This window comes from Hyperolius riggenbachi, chromosome 1, assembly GCF_040937935.1.
Source record: "Hyperolius riggenbachi isolate aHypRig1 chromosome 1, aHypRig1.pri, whole genome shotgun sequence".
Lineage (NCBI taxonomy): Eukaryota > Metazoa > Chordata > Amphibia > Anura > Hyperoliidae > Hyperolius > Hyperolius riggenbachi.
This window is the reverse complement of record NC_090646.1, coordinates 369163879-369188475: the sequence shown is the minus strand read 5'-3', so window position 1 is coordinate 369188475 and position 24597 is coordinate 369163879. Positions and strand designations below refer to the sequence as shown.

Genomic DNA, 24597 nt, shown 5'->3' with positions numbered 1-24597 from the left:
GTCACGGCTTGTCGGCAGTCCATCTGAATGTAGCCTGATACAAGGAAAAGGTGTCACGGCTTGTCGGCAGTCCATCTGAACGTAGCCTGATACAAGGCAGAGGTGTCACGGCTTGTCGGCAGTCCATCTGAACGTAGCCTGATACAAGGAAAAGGTGTCACGGCTTGTCAGCAGTCCTTCTGAACGTAGCCTGATACAAGGCAGAGGTGTCACGGCTTGTCAGCAGTCCATCTGAACATAGCCTGATACAAGGCAGAGGTGTCACGGCTTGTCGGCAGTCCATCTGAATGTAGCCTGATACAAGGAAAAGGTGTCACGGCTTGTCGGCAGTCCATCTGAATGTAGCCTGATACAAGGCAGAGGTGTCACGGCTTGTCAGCAGTCCATCTGAACGTAGCCTGATACAAGGCAGAGGTGTCACGGCTTGTCGGCAGTCCATCTGAATGTAGCCTGATACAAGGCAGAGGTGTCCCGGCTTGTCGGCAGTCCATCTGAACGTAGCCTGATACAAGGAAAAGGTATCCCGGCTTGTCAGTAGTCCATCTGAACATAGCCTGATACAAGGCAGAGGTGTCACGGCTTGTCGGCAGTCCATCTGAACATAGCCTGATACAAGGCAGAGGTGTCATGGCTTGTCGGCAGTCCATCTGAACATAGCCTGATACAAGGCAGAGGTGTCACGGCTTGTCGGCAGTCCATCTGAATGTAGCCTGATACAAGGAAAAGGTGTCACGGCTTGTCGGCAGTCCATCTGAACGTAGCCTGATACAAGGCAGAGGTGTCACGGCTTGTCAGCAGTCCATCTGAACGTAGCCTGATACAAGGAAAAGGTGTCCCGGCTTGTCAGCAGTCCTTCTGAACGTAGCCTGATACAAGGCAGAGGTGTCACGGCTTGTCAGCAGTCCATCTGAACATAGCCTGATACAAGGCAGAGGTGTCACGGCTTGTCGGCAGTCCATCTGAATGTAGCCTGATACAAGGAAAAGGTGTCACGGCTTGTCGGCAGTCCATCTGAACGTAGCCTGATACAAGGCAGAGGTGTCACGGCTTGTCGGCAGTCCATCTGAACGTAGCCTGATACAAGGAAAAGGTGTCCCGGCTTGTCAGCAGTCCTTCTGAACATAGCCTGATACAAGGCAGAGGTGTCACAGCTTGTCAGCAGTCCATCTGAACGTAGCCTGATACAAGGAAAAGGTGTCACGGCTTGTCAGCAGTCCATCTGAACGTAGCCTGATACAAGGCAGAGGTGTCACGGCTTGTCGGCAGTCCATCTGAATGTAGCCTGATACAAGGCAGAGGTGTCCCGGCTTCTCGGCAGTCCATCTGAACGTAGCCTGATACAAGGAAAAGGTATCCCGGCTTGTCAGCAGTCCATCTGAACATAGCCTGATACAAGGCAGAGGTGTCACGGCTTGTCGGCAGTCCATCTGAACGTAGCCTGATACAAGGCAGAGGTGTCACGGCTTGTCGGCAGTCCATCTGAACGTAGCCTGATACAAGGAAAAGGTGTCCCGGCTTGTCAGCAGTCCTTCTGAACGTAGCCTGATACAAGGCAGAGGTGTCACGGCTTGTCGGCAGTCCATCTGAATGTAGCCTGATACAAGGAAAAGGTGTCACGGCTTGTCGGCAGTCCATCTGAACGTAGCCTGATACAAGGCAGAGGTGTCACGGCTTGTCGGCAGTCCATCTGAACGTAGCCTGATACAAGGAAAAGGTGTCCCGGCTTGTCAGCAGTCCTTCTGAACGTAGCCTGATACAAGGCAGAGGTGTCACGGCTTGTCAGCAGTCCATCTGAACATAGCCTGATACAAGGCAGAGGTGTCACGGCTTGTCGGCAGTCCATCTGAATGTAGCCTGATACAAGGAAAAGGTGTCACGGCTTGTCGGCAGTCCATCTGAACGTAGCCTGATACAAGGCAGAGGTGTCACGGCTTGTCGGCAGTCCATCTGAACGTAGCCTGATACAAGGAAAAGGTGTCCCGGCTTGTCAGCAGTCCTTCTGAACGTAGCCTGATACAAGGCAGAGGTGTCACGGCTTGTCAGCAGTCCATCTGAACATAGCCTGATACAAGGCAGAGGTGTCACGGCTTGTCGGCAGTCCATCTGAATGTAGCCTGATACAAGGAAAAGGTGTCACGGCTTGTCGGCAGTCCATCTGAACGTAGCCTGATACAAGGCAGAGGTGTCACGGCTTGTCGGCAGTCCATCTGAACGTAGCCTGATACAAGGAAAAGGTGTCCCGGCTTGTCAGCAGTCCTTCTGAACGTAGCCTGATACAAGGCAGAGGTGTCACGGCTTGTCGGCAGTCCATCTGAACATAGCCTGATACAAGGCAGAGGTGTCACGGCTTGTCGGAAGTCCATCTGAATGTAGCCTGATACAAGGAAAAGGTGTCACGGCTTGTCGGCAGTCCATCTGAACATAGCCTGATACAAGGCAGAGGTGTCACGGCTTGTCAGCAGTCCATCTGAACATAGCCTGATACAAGGCAGAGGTGTCACGGCTTGTCAGCAGTCCATCTGAACGTAGCCTGATACAAGGAAAAGGTGTCCCGGCTTGTCGGCAGTCCATCTGAACGTAGCCTGATACAAGGCAGAGGTGTCACGGCTTGTCGGCAGTCCATCTGAACGTAGCCTGATACAAGGCAGAGGTGTCACGGCTTGTCGGCAGTCCATCTGAACATAGCCTGATACAAGGAAAAGGTGTCCCGGCTTGTCAGCAGTCCTTCTGAACGTAGCCTGATACAAGGCAGAGGTGTCACGGCTTGTCAGCAGTCCATCTGAACGTAGCCTGATACAAGGCAGAGGTGTCACGGCTTGTCGGCAGTCCATCTGAACATAGCCTGATACAAGGCAGAGGTGTCACGGCTTGTCGGCAGTCCATCTGAACGTAGCCTGATACAAGGCAGAGGTGTCACGGCTTGTCGGCAGTCCATCTGAACATAGCCTGATACAAGGCAGAGGTGTCACGGCTTGTCAGCAGTCCTTCTGAACGTAGCCTGATACAAGGCAGAGGTGTCACGGCTTGTCAGCAGTCCATCTGAACGTAGCCTGATACAAGGCAGAGGTGTCACGGCTTGTCGGCAGTCCATCTGAACATAGCCTGATACATACACATAAATACTGTAGCACCTGAGCAACACATTCGGTCTTCTTAAAACTCTGTGTGCCAATCTAGGAATGTGGCTCCTTCCTGTGTAATACCTGCATGTAGTGAAATTCATACTTTTGGCTGGAATTACTGTTTTCATCTTCATTGTAACACCAATCTCTTTCTGATTTTTTTTTTCATACATTACATGTGATATACAGTATGTAAATCATCATCATTAATCATGCATCATGGTGATTTCTGGGCATAGACAGGTTAAGTGGGTATGAGAAGCATCCCTGGATCTGAGGGTGGGAGGTTCAGCATTGATGGTAGAGTGGCTGTCAGTGGCGTAGCAATAGGGGATGCAGAGGTTGTGACTGCACCAGGGCCCTTGGAGAGGAGGGGCTCACTAAGGGCCCTCCCTCAACCACATTATTAGCTTTTTAATGGTGCTATGCTGGTAATGATCGCTTCTATTTATGCTTTGAATAGTCGTCATTAAAAACTTGTTCCCCTCCTCTGCTTACACCTCTCATACTGGATAGTGTACCTATTCAGTAGGAGACCTTAGGAAAGTCTCCCTAACACTGCTACTGCCTATAGAGCGCGTCCTAGTGGCTGCAGCTCTGGCGCTTTGAGTCCGCCAGGAGAAAAGCACAATATAAATGTTATTTGTCTTTGTCTTGTCATACTGTGGATGTCCTTGGCAGGTTTTCTTTCGCCATATGGACTCTTATGTGTAGAATACCTGAGTGGCCCAATGTAAAATTTGCACTGGGACCCAAAGCTCCTTAGCTATGCCACTGGTGGCTGTATCCTCTTCCCATCCCCAATCAGCTTGCATACACACTCACCAACTTGCCTGTAGTGTCAGATATTGCTCCCTCTGAGTGCAGATGCTCAGGGAAGCATGATAATCTGACAAATTAACCTGATCCTTAAGTTAATTGGGTGTCACTGGCTCTCATGTCTGTTCTTGTCTTGCATGGGGTACCAAATGATTTGCCCAGAGAGGTGCTTATTCTTTTTTTCTTAGCAGCTAAATGAATGTTTGACATGGAAAGAGATAAATTATACTGCTCTTCGTTTTGCATCCCCTTCAGTAAATCACCCACATGAATTAATTAATAGTAATATTTACTTCAGGCCTTGCTATTCCTAATGCAGTTCTTTATCAAGCTTTGCGGTAACTGGTGCTTAGGCGAGGATACAGGCAGCAAGGGTCTGCCACATATCTGCTATGAAAGTTTCTATGCAGCCTTGTACTTGAAGAAATGATTACAAAGCCTTCATTATGTTGTCAGACCTTGTCAGACGTTACAGATAACCGTATTCTCTCAGAGCACAAGCACTTCTTTTGTCAGACAGGCAAAAAATAACCTTCTATTGATGTAAACAACATTGTTTAACTGCTGACGTCAGGAAGCATTTTGCGGGTACATTTGCTTGGCTTTTGAGAGCAGAAAGCATACATGTCACTGGTGTTAAAGAAACATCTTGCCTTCCACATGGCGCTCTGAAGGACTTCCATTAATGCCTGTCTTTTTTTGTTTATTCATCCTAATTGCATGTCAAGTAGTACATGACTGGCCTGTTCACTGGTTTAAAGGAAGAAGCATTAATTTGTTAAGCAGACTTTATATACACTGCTCATCTTGGGTGACATTCTAGTGCTGAGCAGAAAATTCTCCTAACAAGCGTATGTTCACTGATCCTAGAAGTGAAAGAAATGTAGCAGAAAAAAGATGGACGCTGGTAAACTGCAAGCCGGTTAACATAATTGACCTGATAGTGGGTCACTCACTTACCTCTTCCAGTAGAAAAGTTCAAAGTCGGTTTGCACACCGTTTAGTAAATGCTGAAGTGTTTATTCTTCATGGCATAAGTCAACACTGTAGTTGACAATTGTCTTGGGGCCACGGAGGGTCCCCTTCATCAGATAGTGCAGACAATTTTGTATTGTCAGCCTCCTCCTCCTCCTGCATAGTGTCATGCAGACCCCACAGACAGACAGTGAGTGACAGTGTGCAGCTGGCCGGAAGGTTGACATACCTGAGCCACAGTGCTGCGCCCCGTGGCTGTACTAGTGCAGAGCTTCCATCTTCTTCTTTCTCAGCATCGTGTGCGCTGCCCGTACTAGAGACTTACCACGACCTGATTATACGGCTACTCAGAATATCCATACACAGCCCCATCATCAGGTTCTTGTGTAAGTTGGGCGATATTATCAACAGGGGGCCTAAAGAGGTACGGTAAGGGGTAGGATGAGGTTTGCATGTGACAGTCAGAGGGGTGGAGTGGGTGTGGCTGGGCTTCTTAACCAGGAAGTGAAATCAAACACCAGCACTCACCATGGTTCAAGAGAGACTTATAAGTGAGGACAGCCAGTGCTGCAGAGGTGGTTAGGCTGTATACAATACAGTCTTACTGCCAAATGGGAAGCTAGTGACCTACTTCATTACACTACAGTAGGCCAGGAGCATTCTGCGCCTGCGCAGTTCACAAAGACTTAAACTATGGAAGCGCAGAATACTCTGTGCTATGGGAACACGATCGCGGCCGGGGCTGTGAATGCGCAGTAGCCGTAGCTCGTGACCAGAGTTCTGGTGAAGGACCTTTCAATCCCACTCTCCTACCTCGTTATTCCTTTAAGTGACACGAAGATTGTGCCACTTTGGTAGAGACATCAAGATATTGTTTCTGTGATTTTTTTTTTTAGACCTGAGTTAAATAACTACTTTATATTTTTTACTCAGTTATGATCCTTTGAAAGACTAAAATCTATGAGTTTCAAAATGGTAATGTTCTTCTTGGTACAACATCAATACAGCGATGTTAAGTGTATATAACAGTAATGGCTAGCCTTGGCACTACAGCTGTGCTGGAACTACAAGTCTCATGAGGCATTGCAATACTCTGATAGCTCTAAGCATAACTCGGGGAGGCAGAGGCATGATGGAAATTGTAGTTTTGTCACAGCTGGAGTGCCAAGGTTAGCCATCACTTGTATATAACATAAGACAGTTAAAATGGAGACACCAACCTTGGGGGCCATCTAGTGTAAAGGTTGAGAATACAGTAATCTCACTAATCAATAGCAGTTTCCATTGAGTGCGGAGCAATATTTAACAAACCTTCAAGCTTAATACAAGTCTGGATAAATAAACATTAGTAGAATTACTCAGAATTTAAAGTAACTCTATTGAGAAAAATCGTAAAGTACATGTGTACACATACTTAAGACAGTACATATCTCCCATACTAAAATGTGCTATAAATTACTTTTCGCCTGTGTTTCTGTCACGTACAGTAGGCAGTAAAAATCTGACAGGTTTTAGACCTATTTATCTAACAGTGTTCTCCCCAGAATTTTTTTTCAGCCGGGTGGCATGAAAAAGTAGCCGGGTGGGGAAGTAAGGGCCCTTTTCCACTAGGTAGTGCGATCGCAAATGCGCTGCGATCACGCAACCTACAATTTACACTACCCGTGATTGCTCCATATAGCTGCTGGGAACGGATCACGATCGCCCGACAATTGTGATTCAGAAAAATACGACGCATGCTAGTGGGAAATGAGCACCGCGATTTACATGTTATCACGGTGCTCATCAAAACGGCTGCGATCCGCTTTCTGAAGCGGATCGCAGGTAGTGGAAAAGGGCCCTAAGGTCATGCTGGGTGGAAAAGAAGGGTAACACCGAAGTGGTGTGGGTGGGTAAGTCAGGCTGGTGGGTTGAGTAAGTGGGTAGGTAGGTCTAGGGTAGGCTTGTGGTCAGGCTGGTGGCTAGTGGGGAGGTGGTCAGACTGGTGGGCTAGTGGGGTGGGTGGTCAGGTTGGTGGGCTATTGGGGAGGTGGTCAGGCTTGTGGGCTATTGGGGAGGTGGTCAGGCTTGTGGGCTAGTGGGGAGGTGGTCAGGCTGGTGAGCTAGTGGGGTGGTGATTGGGCTGGTGGGCTAGTGGTCAGGTTGGTGGGGTGGTGATTTGGCTGGTGGGCTAGTGGGGGGGGGGGGTCAGGCTGGTGGGCTAGTGGTCAGGCTAGTGGGGTGGGTTGTCAGGCTGGTGGGCTAGTGGTCAGGCTGGTGGGCTAGTGGTCAGGCTGGTGAGCTAGTGGGGTGGTGATTAGGCTGGTGGGCTAGTGGGGAGGTGGTCAGGCTGGTAGGCTAGTGGGGAGGTGGTCAGGCTGGTGAGCTAGTGGGGTGGTGATTGGGCTGGTAGGCTAGTGGGGAGGTGGTCAGGCTGGTGGGCTAGTGGGGAGGTGGTCAGGCTGGTGGGCTAGTGGGGTGAGTTGTCAGGCTGGTGGGCTAGTGTTCAGGCTGGTGAGCTAGTGGGGTGGTGATTAGGCTGGTGGGCTAGTGGGGTGGTGATTAGGCGGGTGGGCTAGTGGGGAGGTGGTCAGGCTGGTGGGGAGGGTGTGCAACTCACCTCGACCCCCCCCCCCCCTCCCCAGATGGAGCTGGCTCCCGGGCTTTCGCAAACCTTAAGTGGGGGCGGCAGCGTGCTTTGCTCAACCAGCTCCTCAGGCGGTGGCAAATTCAGCGTCACTGGCTCTCGGCTGTCTCAAACGCTAGAGCACAAGCCTGCTGCCTGATTCACGTTGTCTCATGTCCTCTCCCCGATGCTGCACATACTTTTTAGTAAAAACACAGAACGATTTAAAAAACACCTCAGTGTTCTCCCCAGGCTGCGAGCAGTGTGGAGTAGGGGAATGCCCACAAGTGCAGTAGCTGGGGTCCGGCCTCAATCCCCCCTCCCTTCCCCCCCGCTCAACCAGCTCCTCAGGCGGTGGCAAATTCAGCGTCACTGGCTCTCGGCTGTCTCAAACGCTAGAGCACAAGCCAGCCGCCTGATTCACGTTGTCTCATGTCCTCTCCGATGCTGTGCATACTAAAAAGTATGTGCAGCATCGGGGAGAGGACATGAGACAACGTGAATCAGGCGGCTGGCTTGTGCTCTAGCGTTTGAGACAGCCGAGAGCCAGTGACGCTGAATTTTGACACCGCCTGAGGAGCTGGTTGAGCGGGGGGAGAGGGAGGGGGGATTGAGGCCGGACCCCAGCTACTGCACTTGTGGGCATTCCCCTACTCCACACTGCTCGCAGCCTGGGGAGAACACCGAGGTGTTTTTTTTTTAAATCGTTCTTGTTTTTTTTATTCCCTGCAATAGCTAGCTCCCAAATAGCCCCCGACAACCCGTCCGCCCGCAACTTCATTCATATGGCTAGATTGCACGGCCTGTCAGCCTGTTACATATGCATACTTATAGGCTTGACAGTGTCTGTGCACGCAGACAGCCTCAATGCACGCCTCTGTGTCGGCTGCCTCCCTCGCGCGCCGCCTCCTCTGCTGTTCTGCGTGTCAGTCTTCAGCCTCACGCGCTGGTCCCGCCTCTACTGCTCGGCCAATTAATGCACGAGCTCGCCGGGAAGCGCGAGATCTCGTGCACGGAACTGTGTAGCTTCAGGAGCAGCGCTGGGTTTTTTTTTGTTTGTTTTTTTTTTTTTTTTTTTCCTTGCGAGAGTGCCCAACGCCGGTGATAACTGGAACGCAGCCAGCCGGGCGGTAATTGAATTTACCCGGGCGGCCCGCCCACTTGTTTGATCCTGGGGAGAACACTGTCTAATCATTGGTGTTCTCAGTATTTCCTTTATATACTTCAGAAAAGCAATCCCTAGAAAAAAAAAACCTACACAAAGACGTTGGTCAGCCTGCCTACTCATTTCACACTTTTTGGCAGTTGGACTGCACAACTGCTAATCAGTAATTGCTTTTGAAAATAATGGACAGGTAAGATGCTGAGTAGGTGGGGAGTAGTTATGGTGAAGCTAATAAATAGGGAAGCACTCAGCAAAGCTATGGTGTTCGTATTCCGAATTCCAAATAAAACTTGCAAGCTGCAGCAGGGGGTCAGTTTACTTACCCTTGTCGCTGCCTATAGCCGATGCACTCCACGTCATGTTCCATTACATTCCACATACCTCCAATATTTCCACCTTCCGGGTTTGAAGGAGAAAACATTGGAGAGACTGAATGCAATGGAAAGTGATGTGACGTACATCAACCATAGTCGGCCACAAGGGTAAGTTAACTGCCCCCCTGCCGCGGCCCACACGTTTTATCCAGAATCGGAAAATCGGCCCTCTGCAGGACTCATGCCTACTAATAAAAATAGGTTGTATGTTAACTAGTATGGAAGCAGGGAGCTGCAGGTTGAAGCAAACCTTCATTATGCAGGGAAGGAGTTGACTGCAGTGCACAACACTAGTGCAATGAGAAAGTTCCCAAACACGCAAAGAGAAAAGGAAAGCCCTAAAAAGCACTACTTTGAGGTAAAAGGAATGGAGATCATATTCTGTATTCAGGTTTATCATAAACCTAAAAGCATATGGAATCATTTCAAATATATGTTCAGCCATACATCTGTGACATTCAGCTGGATAAATCATTCAAAGACGTTAAAGTGAAACTCCGACCAAGAATTGAACTTCATCCCAATCAGTAGCTGACCCCCTTTTACATGAGAAATCTATTCCTTTTCACAAACAGACCATCAGGGGGCTCTGTATCACTGATATTGTGGTGAAACCCCTCCCACAAGAAACTCTGAGGACAGTGGTACTCCTGGCAGTTTCCTGTCTGTGAACCTTGCTGCATTGTGGGAAATAGCTGTTTACAGCTTTTTCCAACTGCCAAAAAAGCAAGCAGCAGCTACATCACCTGCCAACAGTAAAAATGTCACCATGTAATAAATGTCAGAATGTAAATCAGGGATTTAAAAGATTTTACAATGGGAAAACACAGACTGAATCATTTATACATAATTATTGTAAAAAATTAAGCACTTTTTTTATTACATTACTTTCACTGGAGTTCCTCTTTAAGAATACCACAAAACCTGAGTGTATAAATGTCCTGGAGACTCAAATGAGTATAAGGTGTTAGGTGTGGAACTAAGGTGCTAACTCTCTAATAAAGTGCATGAAATAATTTAAAACATTATGCATAAATAAACTAAGTGCCACTTGTGAAATAAGTTCAGACATATGCAACATTAACACCTTATTTATGCACCTGAAAGCTTATTCTAAACCTCAAGTGCATTCTGCCTGTCTCTATTGCTAATTATTGGGTATGGCAGGTTGATTTAGCTGGTACCTGTGAAGAAGGATTTGATGGGTTCCTGGTAAGGGGTTGGTGGGCAAATTACACAACAACTACCCTATAAAAATTATCATAATTTACCTATTTCCATTTAACCTAATTAAAAGGTCTGATTGGTTGCTGTTTCCTCTAGCTTCCAAATAAATACTTGTGTTTGTTTGATCCCCAAGAATTTTTGTCTAATGGTTTGTTTTTTTATGTTGATCTTCAGACAGCAGTGTTTGTCAGGGCCTGAGCCTACTAACGCAGTTGAGCGCAGTTGTACGCAGTTGTGTCCGCTGTTCAGCATCTGTAACATTGATGTGTTTCTGAAAAGCGGACACAACTGTGTGTTAGTGTCAGGCCCTCAAAGTTCTGGATAGTGTGGACCAGTGTTAGAATAGCTGTCACTGCATCATTTTCTAATGCTGGTGAGCTAACAAAAAGTGATGTAATCTCTCTAAAGGTTTTCAATAACAGTACAAACTTGATTGTACAATCTTACTACTTCTATGTAATATGAGGGACTACCTAAAGTATCCATTAAAACCGTATTTACTCAGTTTACCCTTCTGTTTAGACAGATATTATTAATAGGTACAGGGTAAATATTAACTGATGACAAGTATTCTATATTGACAAACTTTGTTTGATTTAAAATAAATTATTTTGGTAATTTGTTATATTTGAAAATATAAATAACTACACACACGCACGCACGCACGCACGCACGCACGCACGCACGCACACACACACACACACACACACACACACACACTTATTATAGAATAAAAACAAATGAGTTGAATAATTAGAAAAATATATAATTACCACTAAAGCTTTGTTAATAAGAACATGTTTACAAAAAAAATATATATTGCCTATGTCAGCTTGATCATAACAGGTACGATCATAAAAATCCACCAGGCAGATAAAAGAAAACAGCGGCATACTATGTGATCATTTTCAATCTAACTGTGTGCAACTGCCCATTTTTTTTTATATAAATTGATCTGATTTATGTGATCAAAATATAAAATAGTTAAATCCTTCAGCGTTAATGGACACCTTTACTATGACATGGTCAGTAATTAATTCCACCCTATTAAATTGTGTGCTTTTATGCCTGTGTGTCCAGTGAAGAAATTCCTTTGCAATAAAAGAGTTTTGGAAACACTCCTTGCTCAAATCTCCCCATGCAGTGGCCAATCCACCAGGAAATATGGTGAAATTGTACTCCACTGGCAACTGACCAGCACCAAGGATGTGAATCTTAAAGCAATCTTCAATGTATTTTCTTGTAAACATCAGCAGCTTCATCAGTAAGGTTAGTAGCAGCATAGTTGCGCAGGGGTTGTTCTCTCAGTTTGTGGTGCTTGGTTTCCTGATTCAGATCTTGGCCAGGACACTGTTTGCATGGAGTTTTCTCTCCCCGTGTTTGCATGGGTTTCTTTTTGTCACTCCAATTTCCTCTCACATCCCAAACACATATTTGTAAGTTAATTGGCTGCCCCCACAAATGACCTTTGACTAACATAGGGACATTATGTTGATTATGATAGGGATTAGATTCTGAGCTACTCTGGTGGAAAGTCAGTGACATGACTATTCACTCTGTAAAGCACTGCAGAAGATGTCAATGCTAACTACATTTACAATGCTAGATAATATTAGCAGCATGATAGAGAAGTTAATCCCAAGATACAACCTGCACCATAATGTGACATACACTGCAGTCTGTTTTTTTTATGCAATAACCTGCCCCTTCTGAAGCTACAGGTGCCTCTGTAACTTGAGAAAGGGCAGGCCATTGTCCAAAAGAGCAGACTGCAGTGTCAGAGTGTCTGTTGCATAATGATGCAGTTTACATCTCGGGATTGAGCTCTCTATTATTCTGCTATAATTACTATGCTGCCACTAGGTATGATCAATAGGATGCAAATAATTCTGTTGCTACTTTATTTGGTTGATCTTTTTTTCAAGCTGCATACATTTGTATAAAATGATCATATAATTTACATTAGCTTGGTATTATTTGATTGATTATGCCTAGCTACTATGGGGACTATGGAATCTTATTTATGAAGCTGCCTTATGCATACAAGAGAATAATTGAAGTTTGCTCACATCCTTGGTGCTGGCAGACTGCTAGTCGTGAAGAGATTACTTCACTTCCTGTTGCCTGACATAGCAGGAAGCAATGAGACACTTCTGCTACACAAGCACATACAACAATAAGAAAAAAAAACAGTACATTCATATCCCACTCCATCTAAAAAAATACGGGGGGTTGAATTTAGTCTAACTCTGCTTTTGAAGCAACAGTTATGTTGACTGGATGGCAGGGGCGGCTCCAGGAAATTTTTTTACGGGGTGCTATGCAGGTGTTGGATCTCTTCTAGGGGTAGCTGCGACAGAGAAAAACAGGGGGCGTGGGCAAACACGGGGGCCTATAGGGTGTGTCTATGCACTGGAAAGTGGGTGTGTATAGGTAATATAGTTGCCCCAGTATAGGTAGTATAGTTCCCCAGTATAAGTAGTATAGCTGCCCCAGTATAGGTAGTATAGCTGCACCATTGTAGTTAGTATAGCTGCCCCAGTATAGGTAGAAGAGCTACCCCAGTATAGGTAGTAGCGCTGCCTCAAGCTCCCCCTGCCGTTCCCACGGCCGCCGCTCGTTTATCCTTCTGATCTGGCAGCCGCTACCTTTATGAATGTTCCCGCCACCTCCTCCTCTCCCTCTGTAAATAGATAGCTACAAGAAAATGGCAGCCGATTTCTGCATTTGTGGACATTGGCGGCCATTTTCTTGTAGCACTGCTCTAATTACAGAGCGGGCAGCGAACGGCGACACAGGGGTGCTAAGGGGGTGCTTGGACTATTTTGAGGGGTGCTTCAGCACCCTAAAGCCACCCCCTGGCGCCGCCCATGCTGGATGGTGTGAAATGTTTTTGGCCTTAGTAGAATCTATCTGTATATCTCTATAGATCTTCTCATATAGGGCATCATGCTTGCTGATAAGTTGTTGGTTTTTCCACACTCTCTGATTCTACAAAAATAACATCACATAAAAGTGTATACTTGTCAATAATCAGATTACTGTACTAATTCCATTTACATTGGTTTATTACACTGCTTGTTGCATTAAATCTAAATTGAAGCCATCCCATCCAACCTTCCACCCTTCCCATCCACCCTTTAGACTTCCATTTGTTCCCAAATATGTGGGGAGAAAAACAATTCTGAGGGGGGACAAACTTGAGAGGGACAACTTCTGAAAGGAACCAACCTGGAGATCAGGTTTGTCAGTTTTGAGAACAAATTGTTATCCTAAATGAAGGATGAGCTGACGTTTAGTTCCCATCTGAAAAAAACAAAACTGAATAACCAGCACTGATGACATGTGCACTGTATCTAAATGAGTTCATATGATATATACAGGTGTCAGTTTAAAAAAAAAATCAAAGCCCTTGTAGAGTGCCGCAACAAATCACTTCATGGCTATATGCAGTATTATTAATTTATTACAGTAAAATTTCTTTAACGTTAACTTTTTTTGGGGGGGGGGGGGGTAAGGGGTTAGGGAACGACTTGAAAAAAGGATGTTCCTTCACCATTGACAGACAATAATTTTTTTGTGCGTGTTCTGTTTAAAGCTTTTCTGTTTTCAAGTTCCAGCGGCATTCTCTATTATCATAAAAGTGTTGATTTGTTGGCTGCCACAAAAGCCGGTGAACCATAAATAAAGACAATTGGAAAAGTATTATATTTCCTGAAAAATATATAGCCTTATTATCTCTTGTGTCTTACTGCTTTTTTGGAGTTAAGGGAGATGTTGCACTTGGTTAGCTCAATTTGCTTTTGTGGATGTTGAATGTGGATTGCCTTAGCATACTGCCTAGTAATTGTTATTGTTTTGAAATAAAAACTTGAAAGCTGAATTTAATTAAATGGAACCAGTACAACCTCTGGTTTCACAAATGGAGCACGTAATAAATTGGCGGAACAATTCATTTGACACACGTGATGCAGTGGGATAAAAAGTTAAAGTAAAGGCTTTTATCTCACATTCCCTTCCAAAACAAGATTCAAAAAAAAAAAAGAAAAAAGATTACCTCCAATAAAACTATTTCCTCCTGCCAGTCTACCTGCACTAAGAGTGCCCAGCAGGGTTGCCAACCCAATTTCTTATTTTTCCTGGACAAAATGGTCAAAAAATCTGGACACCCCAAGGTTTGGACGGACGGGGGCGGAGTCAGGGGGCGGAGTCAGTAGCGCGCTTTTTAGAAAACGTCTTGTGAATTTCAGGAGGAGAGAAACATAGCTGAACCTATGTAGGCACATTTCAGCACTAAGTACACTATGTGGGCACATTTCACCTGTAAATACACTGTGGGCACATTTCACCTGTAAATACACTGTGGGCTCATTTCACCCGTAAATACACTGTGGGCACATTTCACCTGTAAATACACTATGTGGGCACATTTCACCTGTAAATACACTATGTGGGCACATTTCACCTGTAAATACACTATGTGGGCACATTTCACCTGTAAATACACTATGTGGGCACATTTCACCTGTAAATACACTATGTGGGCACATTTCACCTGTAAATACACTATGTGGGCACATTTCACCTGTAAATACACTGTGGGCACATTTCACCTGTAAATACACTATGTGGGCACATTTCACCTGTAAATACACTATACATGTACCTTACAATTAAAACAAAGGTTTTTGTGTGCACCACCAGACTACATAGCTCTAATTTGCATAACATTTTACTTTTGGTCAGATTCACATCTATTACTTTGCCAGCTAGCAGTGTATGTGTGACATGCAGCCCTGCCTTGGCTGTCAGGGCTCTGCACTATGTCAAACATACACACAGCAGCACTGTAAGCATGGGGATTCTGTGCTTCTGGCTGCAGAAGCCATGTATACACAGAGCAGATGTCACAGATTAAATTGATCATTGATTTATAGTACCTGGCTAGCAGGGGGAGAACTAATTCAGAAGGCTTTTCCCATACAGCACAGTATGCAGCTCTCTTCTGTCGCTGCTACTCTGGATGGAGTTTGTAAGGACGGACTCCGTCGGCTCAGCTGGCAGCCTCTCTCTAATTGACTGGAGAGCGGCACCAGCAAAACAAAAAGAGCCCTTCTGATTGGAGGGTGGAAGGGAATGGAAAAAACGAAGCTCCTGATTGGAGGGTGGAAAAAAGTTGCTGATTGGAGGGCGGGAGGCAAAGAAGCTCCTGATTGGAGGGCGGGAGGCAAAGAAGCTCCTGATTGGAGGGCGGCCACGGGAGGGAAGGGGGAAAAGATGCCTGAAGCTTCTTGCAGCGCAGCCACCAGCACCTAAAGACTTGGATTACTATAGCCACGATGCGCGGCAATAAGTACTTGTTTTAACGGACGCATGTCCTAAAAATACGGGCAGTACGGACAGGGGAAATTTAATGTCATATAGACGGACTGCCCGTATTTTGACGGACGGTTGGCAACCCAGGTGCCCAGTGACTCGAAGACTCTATTCTGATCTCTTTTTTGCCATGCTCTAGTACATCATTTGTGAAACTACAGACGTTGGCTTTTCAAACGTGAGACAGGTATGTAAGAATGTTCTAAAATGTCATTTTGTGTAATTATTAAATAAAATATGACAATTCTAGTATGCCTCAATTCACCACTCTTGTTTTCTTGTCTCTCCCTCCCATGCTTCCTCATTCCATTTTCTATATTTTTTTTATTTTATTTTTTTTGGCCTTTGTATTCTTTTGAAAACATCTTCCCACTTAATCTTTCTGCCTCGGATTTTGTTTATTACAATTCCCTCCATATCTTTCTCTGCTTGTTTACCCCATTCCTGCCCCCACCCCCACCCCACTGCAGTGTCTTTAGATGAGGATGAGGCCGCAGCTGAACTGAATCGAGAGCAAAACGAGAAAACAATTCGCAGCACACAAACAGCGCTGCGAAACTTCCGGGAGTTCATTATCTCCAAATATCCCTTGGAAACCAGAGAAATCTACATGATCCCTTGCAAAGAACTGGATGACTACCTGGCCTCTTTCTTTGTGGATGCTAGGCAGAAAGATGGGTCTGAGTATGAACCAAACAGTTTAGCCAATTATCAGTGTGGCTTGGAACGGTACCTGAAGGAACACCGATATAGTTATAGCATTACGAGAGACAAGGAGTTTAAAAGGTCACAGGAAGCTTTGAAACAAAAGCAAATTGAGCTGCGGTGTAAAGGAAAAGGAAATAAACCTCACAAGTCCATGAAACTCACCTTTGCTGATGAACTTATCCTTCGTAAGAGGGGGCTGCTCAGTCGATACAATCCTGAAGGTCTGCTAAATCTTGTTTGGTTAAATAACACCAAAGCTTTTGGACATTGCACTGGTTTTCATGGTTCCACTCTTAAATGGGGTGATGTCAGACTTCGAGTATTGGAGACAGGACTGGAGTTTCTTGAGTGGATGGGTCAAGAAAGCCCTGATGCTAAGGTCAAGAGAGCAGGGACAGAGTGCAGAGTGTATGCCACTCCACATTCACCACAAACTTGTCCTGTCCAAGATTACAAGGAGTACGCACAAAGACGGCCTCCAGCTATGCGATATGAAGATGCGCCTTTCTATTTGTCCATCAAGCCTGTCGTCAACTTAGCTGCACTTCACTGGTATAACTGTCAGGCTCTGGGCAAAAATAAACTGGCTAAAATGGTGAAAACAATGTGTGAGAAGGGTAACATTCCTGGAAGGAAAACCAATTTCAGTGTCTATCAAAGTTGTAGCACCTTATCGGAAGCCCAAAGCAACCAACTAGTACTGATTTGTAACAATCTGAGCCAGCAAGCTGCCCAGTCTATGGCCAGTCACTCTGGACCAGGGAACTTCATTGTTTCAGCCTCATATGACTCTTCTTCAGACACTGCCTAAGCAGTATCTGTGATAGCATAGCACTAAGGCTTAGTTATGACTTTAGACTAGCCCTAAATTCTAAACTGTGATTTTATGTTCAGCAAGCCTGTTCTTACTTCTACTGCTAATTCACTTTAGAAACATACATGAAATGTGTAATATATATATATATTTTTCTTTCTTTTTTTCATTACAAAACTGTTAATAGACCTAATTTTTGTACTGCACCTATAATAGTATTTATACTGTAGTACTGAGCCACATTGCATGTCGTAGCCTTTGACAAGGAAACAAAAATTAGATCAGCTGTAACACGCATAAGGATGGATTACAGTATATGATGTGAACTGAAGATCTAAGTAATAAGTATAGCTTGAAAGAGCACACAGCACAAATGGCTACAATGTCCAATAAGGTGCTATTATTTTATTATTTAAACCTTGAAATAGTGACTTGAACAGGCTCAGCCTGAAAGCTTCGGGATGCCTGAGTGATGGGGAAACTAGGAAGTGGTACTGATTTAGCAGTATGTATAGCAGCCTTTTTGTCTTCTGCACTTAATTAAATTAAGCAACTTCAGCTCTCTGTGTAGTACTCAAAAGACTAAAGCATGGAGATACCTTTTTTTAATTAATATTATTTTATTATTTGGACCTGTGTCAGGTTTGTACAATTGTAGCACTGGGGCAAGAGATCATTTATAGCAATATGCAGTGGTGTCCATGGCGTAAAGACTGTTGTTCAATGCATCTGCACTGTTGTAAGACTGAGCCCAACCACAGCTGAATATGTTTGTGGGAATGTGTTTGAGTCACTGAGGCATGTAAAACTACTGAAATGTAATGTTTTTGACCTCCAAATACAGAAAAACAATCTGCAATTTTTTGTGTGATGTTAAGTGTCTTCTATGTTTCTTGGTGAAAATTGAGGACTGTTTTAAAGAGTGTAGGAGTATCCAAGTCCTAGAAGTGTTTGTATACATGTACCTAAGTGTGCTTAAAGGGGACCTGATATGAAATTAAAAATAAATTCATACATACCTGGGGCTTCCTCCAGCCCCCTTCGGCATGATCATTCCCTTGGCACCGTCCTCTGCCTCCTGGACCTTCCGTAAGGGCTCCCGGCAACTTCGGTCAGTCAGGGCTTACTGCACATGAGGTGCCTGCCCCGCTATGCTCCTGTCGCAGTACTACTGTGCAGGCGTAGAATTCTCCTGGCCATGTGAGCGAGATAAGGGAGTGCGTGCAGCCACACTGCACTTGCTCCGACTGGCCCCGTCTGCCCGAAGATACCGAGAGCCTTACAGAAGGACCAGGAGGCGGAGTACGGTGCAGAGGGAGTGATTAGGCCAAAGGGGGCTGAAAGAATCCCCAGGTCTGTATGATCTTTTTTTTCTTTTCATCTCAGGTACACTTTAAGGAAAAACTAAAGAAAACCTGAAAAAACTTTAGATACTCACCTATGAAGAGGGAAGACATCCCATTCCTTAATTTCCTTTCTCCGTGCCCCGATTTCATTGCTGTCCTCAACATTGAAGTTATTCAACCAACTGGTCACATTTGCTTTAAAATTAAGCCTGATCAGTAATGCAGTACAACACTTCCATTGCTGATTTTAATCTCTTGTAGTAAAATGTCATATTATTTACATTACAAAAATGATTAATTTCCAGTCCTACTCATTCTTTGCTCAAGGGTTGATAACATTTGCACAAGGATGATAAACAGTGTAGAGGAACAGTTCACAAAAAAGATAGAAAGATTTATTTTGGACAGGGATCGGCACACACCATAGCTAGTTTAATATAACTATAATTACATAGTAATACCTTATACTATACATAGTTGAGAGGGCATGCCATTATATTAAACTGGGGGTTAAAGTCGTATGAAACGCAAATTTCACCTATGGTCTGACTCTAAAGCACTAAGCACAGCATAATGGTCTAAATCTAAAGCACTAAGCACAGCATAAAACTAACAAGAAAAACAAAAGATATTATTGATTTACTGGAAGGGTTAATAATTCAAATTGGCTCTTCACTTAGAAACTAATTGATAGGATTTCTATTGGCAGCCAAAATGATCATATAGTGTTGAAGTATACTGAGTTGTGTAAACAATGCAAGTAACCTATCGTATCCAGGGGGATATCCTGCTTTGTTTGTGCAGAAATTAGTTACTTACAAGACAATCTGATCATTTGTCCTGCAAACTAGGAATGTTATCAGTTAGCTTCAGTGAAGTGGACATGTGCCTTCAAGTGACATTTGACCAGTCTTTTTATGTTTTATATTCCTTTTTTAATGTTTTAGAGCAAACATTTATGTGTAAGTTTCATACCACTTTAAATCAATAATTAAATCAATCAATCATTGAAGCTGAATTGAAGACATTTTAAGCACACTTGCGTATAAGTGTTCTAACGCTCCAAACAAGTCTGCAGGAGGTTAAACAAATAAAGAATTCCTTAATGCATTAAATAAACATTTTCTGGGGTATAACATTTTATTATTTATTTTAAACACATGTTTAACTTTGCTAATAATCTGTTTTTTAAGGTAATTTAAATCTTTTTGTTTTTGTTCCTTGAAAAGTTTGTGCACAATAATAAGATAAATGTGCTTCCAGCAGGTGTTTTTACAGCACCTGCTTTTCCAACCAAGATACGTTCACCCATGTACAGTAGAACCTAGTGATTCAGCTGTAAGCCTGGTACACAACTTCAACTTTGAATGGCCAATCACTGACCAATTTTACCACATGTAGTATGAACGTTTACCTACATAGTCTGCTCATAGTATTCAATATCTGTTGACCCTCATACTATATGGAGGTGGTAACATTGGTCAATCATTGGCCAGTCAAAATTGATTGTATTAACCAGGTTTCACTTAAAAGAGGAACTCCAGTGAAAATAATGTAATAAAAAAATGCTTAATTTTTACAATAATTATGTATAAATGATTTAGTCAGTGTTTGCCCATTGTAAAATCTTTTAAATCCCTCATTTACATTCTGACATTTATCACATGCTGACATTTTTACTATTGGCAGGTGATATGGCTGCTGCATGCTGTTTTGGCAGTTGGAAACAGCTGTAAACAGCTATTTCCCATAATGCAACAAGGTTCACAGACGGGAAACTGCCAGGAGTACCACGGTCCTCAGCGTTTCTTGTGGGAGGGGTTTCACCACAATATCAGTCATACAGAGCCCCCTGATGATCCGTTTGTGAAAATGAATAGATTTCTCATGTAAAAGGGGGAATCAGCTACTGATTGGGATGAAGTTCAATTCTTGGTCATGGTTTCTTTCGAAGTGGACTCTGCTGTCTTTGGATCTGTCGGTCTGTGATTAACTCTGGGCAGTGGTCAAAATGCTGGCTAAGGATTTTTGCTGTTAATGACTTCTAAAGGAAAAAAAATAATAAGTATAATTACAAATGTTATTCCTATTTCTAGTTCGATGACACATCATAAAAGTTTCTTTTAAGATAACAATAATATGTGTTCAGTGTCCCAAACTCAGCAAATTGGAAGCAAAAATATACATTTTAAATAAAGCTGAAATCTGGTATAACTGTAAAGAAATAATCAGATAAAACAACTGTATAAAAATGGACACAGTAAGTTGTGTAACAAGTCAGCCATGCAACTCTGCTACACTACAGCAGTTACAGGACCGGTTTTCTGGAAAGGGCACAAAGGCCCATGGCTTGGGCGGCTGCAGCTCAAGGGGGCACCTGGACATGAAAGAGGAGTTGCTACAAATGAAAGAGGAGGCTGCAAATGGGGAGCAACACATGAAAAAGGGAAGCTGATGCCCAAGGGAGCTGTTAATGAAAGCGAGGGGCTACATTACATGGATGAAATTCATGGGCTGCACATGGAATGGAGGGGCGGGACACAAAAAGTATAAATCCGGGCCTTGAGGATTCATGCTTAGAACACACTTTTTATCTTTGACATGAAGAATGTACAGCAGGTTTTATTAGCATTAATAGTGGTGTTTCATGGAAAGGGTGACTCCACTCTACACCCATTCAAATAATGAATTTACTGGGAAATGTGAGGTAAAGCTGAAAAACTGCTCACCCTGCTCCTGCAAAAGTCCCGGTGGTGCTAATTACTATTCCCCCCCCCCCCCCCAGGCCACCATGGACTCAGGGGTAAGATGTAATTCGGCTTCCTGCTATTGCTGGCGGATGAATTACTCTGTTTTAAAAGTAATTTGAGCTCCGTCCCAAATTGCTGTCTGAGCCCTGCTATAGCCATAATTCCTATTATGGCCTATGGCGGCGCCGGCTGCAGAAACTCTTGCACGGTTTTTCTTTGCTTCACTCTAAACAGTCTCTCTTCTATAATTCCTCTTCTATCCAAAACAAAGTTAAAATGTTTTTGCTGAAGTTTATGCAAAAGTTTTTTGTATAGACTGCTATAAAGGTAGCACCTAATTTATAATATCAATAATTTGCATTAGTAATTTTACCCCTTTGAACTGCGTTCATACAGCAAGGCAGGGTGATTGTGTAAATTCAGCTGCCAGAATGGTCTGTATCCTCACTGTGATGCTGTATTGTGCATGCACCCTGTGCATGTCTCTTTATGCTGGGTGAAGTTCTCAATATCTGTCCTTATGCTGTGTATACTGTATGTGCACACACACTACCATTTCACTTCTACTGTATGCTTGTTGAAGGGTACCTGAACTGGCATTTAACTCCTCTAACTAAAGATGTGATGTTGTTCCTAACCTTTCCCTAACCTTTCCACTAACTTTGTAGCGCTGTCTTCATCTTCTGACCATCTCCCCCAGTCCCAGTTATCTTAATTTGTATTATACTGTGGGAGCACTTGAATCCATTTCTTTCCGTCTCTGGTTTCGGTTCCATTTGCAGTCAGTGTCATGAATGGGCACTTTTGTACTGTGCATGTTCACAAGAGGGAGTCATTCATACACAGCTTCATTCCTTTGTACATGAGTGGTTTCTTTTACTGGTCACATGTGGTTTGTGAACCCAACTACGCACTGTAAAATGGCCTGTTCTGGGGCCAGAACTGTTATCAAGATGGAGACACACAATTTTCTATAGGGGTTTTGGGTCCTGCCTCAAAAGGCTTATCTTAAGCACCACAGTTTTTTTTTTGTTTTGTTTTTAGTTTCCCCTCTGTGATCACTATAACTGGCTTACAGTGATGCTCCATAAAGGTCCACAGAACTCTGCTGACATCACATAACTGATTTTAGAGGGAATACAGTGTAATTACATTCATTTCAGGCTGAAGCAGCCACAAACACAGTGTATACAATAATATACAATAACATTTCTATAGCGCTTTTCTCCCATAGGACTCAAAGCGCTTAGGCCAGGGGTCTCAAACTCGCGGCCCGCGGGCCATTTGCGGCCCGCGATACAATATTTTGTGGCCCCAAGGCCCCAGAGCTTGTAGGGGCCCCCAGTGGCTACAAGAGGAAAAAAAAATTTTTCAAATCGGCCTTATAGTTTTTGAGAAAATCGATTTTAAAGTTGCAAAGGAAAAAAATACACATTTAAAAACCCGCCGACTTTAATGGTTAATAGCAAATCCACCTTATATGCTAGAAACCCTAAATTTGCAGGATATGTTAAGGAGATCATTAGGAATAAGAGGAAAAAACAATTTTTCAAAAAGACCTTATAGTTTTTGAGAAAATCGATTTTAAAGTTTCGAAGGAAAATAGTATACTTTTAAATGCGGTAAATGTCACTTTTAGTAGCAAGCCTAACGGTAGTGTAATTTTACATGTATCAAAAGAAAGAGCAATACATTTCCTGACAGAGTTTCCAGGGGGTCCATACGCAGCCGCAGCGCTTTGGCCAGGTATCGCTATACAGCCGTAATATGGCTGTATGAAGATTCCTGGCATTTTTTCCTATTTTCCCAATTTTTTTTTTTATGTTTAGAGTGGGCGGGCAGAGGCGGCGATCCGCCGCGATTGACGTCAGGAGGGGCAGAGCTGAAGCTGAAAGCTCTGCCCCTTCCAGGAAATGCCGGCGGATTGCCCCCGGGGCAATTTGGGGGCTCTGCAGCCCTCGTTTTGCGGCGGGGACACGTGAACTCCCTTATGCGGCCCAGCCTCATCCTGACTTTGCCTCCTGCGGCCCCCGGGTAAATTGAGTTTGAGACCCCTGGCTTAGGCTCTCTCAGATTCAGTAATTAGTAGGATGAAGTATTCACACAACAAAAGTTATATTTCTGCAAATGCCAGACTGAACAGGTGGGTCTTCAGTCTGGATTTAAACACGTCCAGGGATGGGGCTGTCCTGATCTGTTGAGGTAAGGAGTTCCAAAACGTAGGGGCAGCATGACAGAAGGCTCTGGGACCAAAAGTTTTCAAGTGGACTCTGGGTATGACTAGATTATTAGAACCTGTGGATCTGAGAATGCGGGGATTGCTACGCAGCTGTAACATATCTTTCATGTATCCAGGGCCTAGATTATTTAGGGATTTAAATGTCAGTAGGCCGATCTTGAATAGGACCCTCCATTCTATAGGTAGCCAGTGAAGGGAATGCAGGACTGGCGTTATGTGGCAGTGACGGGGTTGGTTGGTTAGCAGTCTGGCAGCAGTATTCTGTATCAGCTGTAGGCGGTACAAGACCTTTTTTGGAAGGCCAGTGTAGAGAGCATTGCAGTAGTCCAGTCGGGATGTGATGAAGGCGTGGACTAAGGTTGGCAGATCTTCTGGGGGTATGAGGTGCTTGATTTTTGCAATGTTCTTCAGGTGAAAATAGGATGATTTCACCACAGCAGAGATTTGAGTTCTGAAGTTTAAATCCCCATCAATTAGAACTCCCAGGCTACGCACATGATCAGAGCTGCGTAGATCCGTGCCTCCTATTCCCAGTGGTGAAGACTGCAAGTTAAGTTGTTTTGTTATCATGCTCTGCCCTCCAATCAGAAGGACTTCAGTTTTGTCTGCATTTAGTTTCAGCCAGTTGTCATTCATCCATTGCTGTAGTTCACGTAAGCAGGCGTTTATAGTTAGAGTTGGGTCTGTCACACCAGGCTTGAAGATACTACAGGTGGCCCCAGGAGGTTAATGGGATAGTTTTCATTGTGGGTGTTTATTTTGAGTTCAGATTTGCTTCAAAGCAGAAAGTTTTGAATAAGGCCTGGTTCAGACGGACGTTCAGAGGCGTTGCGTTCATTGGCGTCGCGGTGGTCATGCGTTCGAGCTTTCAGCAGCGTTCGCGTTGCGTTCGGATGCGGTTGCGTTTTTTCTTACCCTAGGGGGACATTACCCGTCGCGGTTAACCGCCCCTGGAAGCTATATGTAGCTTCCAGGGGCTCCTTGATTGCCAGGGGAAATCGGGACCCGAACGCTGCGTTCGTGTAAACGCGCGTAAAAGCTTGGTACAAACGCTCCCATTCACTTGAATGGGAGCGT

General features: G+C 44.3%; 1 protein-coding gene across 4 annotated transcripts in view; it reads left to right on the top strand.

Annotated features, from left to right (window-relative positions):
- Positions 1 to 24597, top strand: part of KIAA1958 (KIAA1958 ortholog) — a 122491-nt gene that overhangs the window by 84053 nt on the left and 13841 nt on the right. For 2 of the 4 annotated variants that reach the window (XM_068234293.1, XM_068234294.1), the window contains one exon: positions 16134 to 18044. The exons of 1 other annotated variant lie outside the window; for it this stretch is intronic. In XM_068234293.1, the coding sequence (XP_068090394.1) occupies positions 16134 to 17182 (1049 nt within the window). In that variant the 3' untranslated portion in view covers positions 17183 to 18044. Of the gene's footprint in view, positions 1 to 16133; positions 18045 to 24597 lie in introns of those variants that run through there. One more of the 4 variants, XM_068234296.1, reaches the window with a different exon arrangement.